This window comes from Populus euphratica, unplaced genomic scaffold (genome assembly GCF_000495115.2).
Source record: "Populus euphratica unplaced genomic scaffold, PopEup_1.0 scaffold14.1, whole genome shotgun sequence".
Taxonomy (NCBI): Eukaryota; Viridiplantae; Streptophyta; class Magnoliopsida; order Malpighiales; family Salicaceae; genus Populus; species Populus euphratica.
The window spans coordinates 465,899-468,989 of NW_011499876.1; the positions used below are offsets into that span (position 1 = coordinate 465,899).

Genomic DNA, 3,091 nt, shown 5'->3' on the forward strand with positions numbered 1-3,091 from the left:
TCTATAATATTGGAAAATTAGAGAATTTACTAGGAATTATTAATTAATTGCAAGGGGAGTTTGAATTTTTGGCCATATGATACGGCCACTGTTTTGGAAACATCCACAATTTCAGAACTTTTTATTTGATTAAAAAACAATTTATTTAATTGACTTAAATCCATGTATGTGATTTATGAGGTGTTTTTCATCATTTGTGGAGATAATTAATCTCATGGAGCCCATGGAAATAAACAACCGATGGGGAGTGGTAATTAATTTATGGAACTAATGAAGAAAAATAAGATTAATTTGCAATCCAAGAAAAAGTCTGAAACGTTTCGCTTAATTACAGGCCAAAACCATGGGCATGGTGAGCTTTCGAGCGTTCACTCTTTCACTTCCATGATTACAAGATCTAGCCAAGACATATTCAGGATCATAGCTAGTGCCATACAAAGAGGAAATATGCAGAAACGACCTTGAATACATGTACAGCTAGGATATCAAACTCCTCTGAGATCCCCGGCCGGCCACAACCCTCCCCTCCGAGAGAAAAGAGAGAGCAGGAACAAGACTACAGCGTAGGAACACTAACCTCAGAAACACCAGTTGATACTAGAATCAAGATGGAAGATACACCCATGTTTTACATGCCTGGATCAGTACGTAGCTTCTTCTTCTTCAAAGAGGATTGCTCCAAATATCTTGACCGAATAACTTGGCCAGTTTTTTCCGCGCTTCAATTCTGAATTGCGGACCCTCAGCTCCATCATTGTGCGCGACAGAAAAGATGACTTCATCGCCTTCCTTGAGACACCTGTCTTTGACAAACCTAATCCAGCCTGAAGAGAGGACTGGTTTGGGGCGGGGATCTTTTTTTCTCGTGGAACACCGGAAACTCCATGGACGACCAGTGATGTCGAAGGCAACAACTGCTCTCGAGTATTTTCCTTCTGGGATTTGGAAAGCGGAGAGGCTATCCATTGGAATTGTCATTCTATAGTCAATGTCAGTCTTTGATAGTGTCTTTATGAATACCTTTTTTGGCATTTTGATAGGTATGCGAGATCCTAGCATTATCTAAGATAGATTCTCACAACTTGAGAGCTGGTGTTGGTAGTGCAGCACTGCCTTATTCACTCATTTATAGATAATAACAAGGGGTTGACCTCATAATAGTTCCCAATCTTCCGGGACAATTCAATTAGATCTCCGTGGTATCAATAAACTCTCAATAAGATTTTCATTTTATATATTTAAATTAACGAAACTATTAATTAGTTAATTTCTTTATATAATGCCCCTGTTGTACCTGGTGTTTTTCAATAAAAAATATATATTAAAATTATATTTTTTATAATTTTTTAAATAAAAAAACACATCGTTGCAATCATATCAAATAGCGCGCAAGCTGGCCCGGACACCCACGTTAATCTAAAAAAAATAGACTATTTTGTTATATTATTAAAAAAAATTTAGTAAATTTATAAATTTTTAATAAAATATCAAAACTCAAGTGCATTCAATGTGATATTTAACTGAAACTAATAAAAAAAATCTAATTAACAATCTATTATTAGATGTCATCTAGATTATTTTTATAAATTGAATAATTTTTAAGATTTTTTTAGGTTTATTATACTTTTTAGTTTTTTTTATTTCAAAAGTAAGTGAAAAACTTATAAAGAAAACTAAGATGTACTTTCTAAATAGAGATATTTTATATTTAAATAGAAAGTCTCAGTTTTTCTTTTATTAACACTAAATCCTTAAAGAATTAGAACATTAATCGTATCTAGGCAATCTTAAAGTGTAGAAGAAAAAAAAAAAAGAATGAATAAATCCACATCAGCAGTGAAGGTCGTGCGAATGGAGGAAAAAAAGAAAACGTGTGCGCGTCAAGCTCCGCGTAATTTGACCATTCCATCTACTTGCCGTAATCTGCCTTTCTGCCATTAATTTTTGTTAGGGGTAAGAAAAAAATTATAAATTGATTAAATTGAAAAAATTAAAAAAAAATTAAATAATAAAAAAAACGTGTTATAACATTTAAAAGAATAATTAAAAAAATAATTTAATTATTTTAAAAATAAAAATCTAATCAAATTAAAAATAATTATTCTAATATTTTGTGATTTTAAAAGATCATTTTCATAAATTACCTACATTATGCAGAGCTAATTTAAAATAAATTTAATATTAAATTATGAAATTTTTATTTTTTATAATAAAAAAATATTAAGAAAATATAAATTTATTTTTAAAAAAATTTAAAATTTTAATTATTAACTCTTGAGATTCAAAAAGGTTAAAAAATTGAAAAAACAAATTGGGAATCCAACTTGATAAAAAAATAAAATAGTACCGACACAATTCTTTTGAGCTGCACGAATGGAGTGTGCGCGTGGGCGTGCGAAGTTATTTTGTAAATGTAAGAGAATTTTACCTTTAATTAATTTGTTGTCATCTCTCTTTCACCGGGACTTTCCTGGGTGTTTCGAACCAAGAAGCTGCAAATTCTACACGTCAGCGCGGGTCGTTAGCCTGTGATGTTGATTCGAAGACGAAGCTGAAGTTGTCGTGTGAAAGGAACCTCTTACTAAAATGGCACGTACAAATCACTGTCTATCATTCTGACTTGGTGAGAGAACAACGACCAAAAACGCCTCCCTGAAAGAGACCTCCTCCTCCTCCTCCACCTCTTTGCATCGTCCATGGCTGCCATGTTGTAGGTCCATCTCATCATTTTAAGGCCTATCAAGATCAAAGGTCTAGATATCTTAGTGGCTTTTGTCGGCCACCCATAACGACACGCGGACTTCGTCAAGAAGGGATCAATATTTTTTTATTTTTGTATTTAGTAGCTGGACTTCGTTGACGAAGACATCAGGATTGAGAACTACACGTGATCCAAGGGAGGCTTCTTTCATATTATACAAATTTTAGTTATATAGCGGTTTATTTTTGTATTTTAAAAATATTTTTGTATTTTATCTTGTTTTAATATAGTGATATAAAAAATATTTTTTAAAAATAAAAAATATTGTTTTAATATATTTTCTTATTAAAGAAAAAATATTAAATAATAATTGTAATTCATATATTTCCT

General features: G+C 31.7%; 1 protein-coding gene across 1 annotated transcript; it reads right to left on the reverse strand.

Moving 5' to 3' along the window:
• Positions 1-663: 663 nt before the first annotated feature.
• On the reverse strand, positions 664-1,032 carry LOC105128509 (uncharacterized). The gene has a single exon (XM_011030224.1). It carries the CDS (start codon positions 1,030-1,032, stop codon positions 664-666), a length of 369 nt encoding a protein of 122 aa, XP_011028526.1.
• Between the last annotated feature and the right edge of the window lie 2,059 nt (positions 1,033-3,091).

Bases quoted from the DNA above. Each gene is read 5' to 3' on its own strand.
- LOC105128509 (XM_011030224.1), bottom strand. From the start codon at position 1,032: ATGCCAAAAAAGGTATTCATAAAGACACTATCAAAGACTGACATTGAC.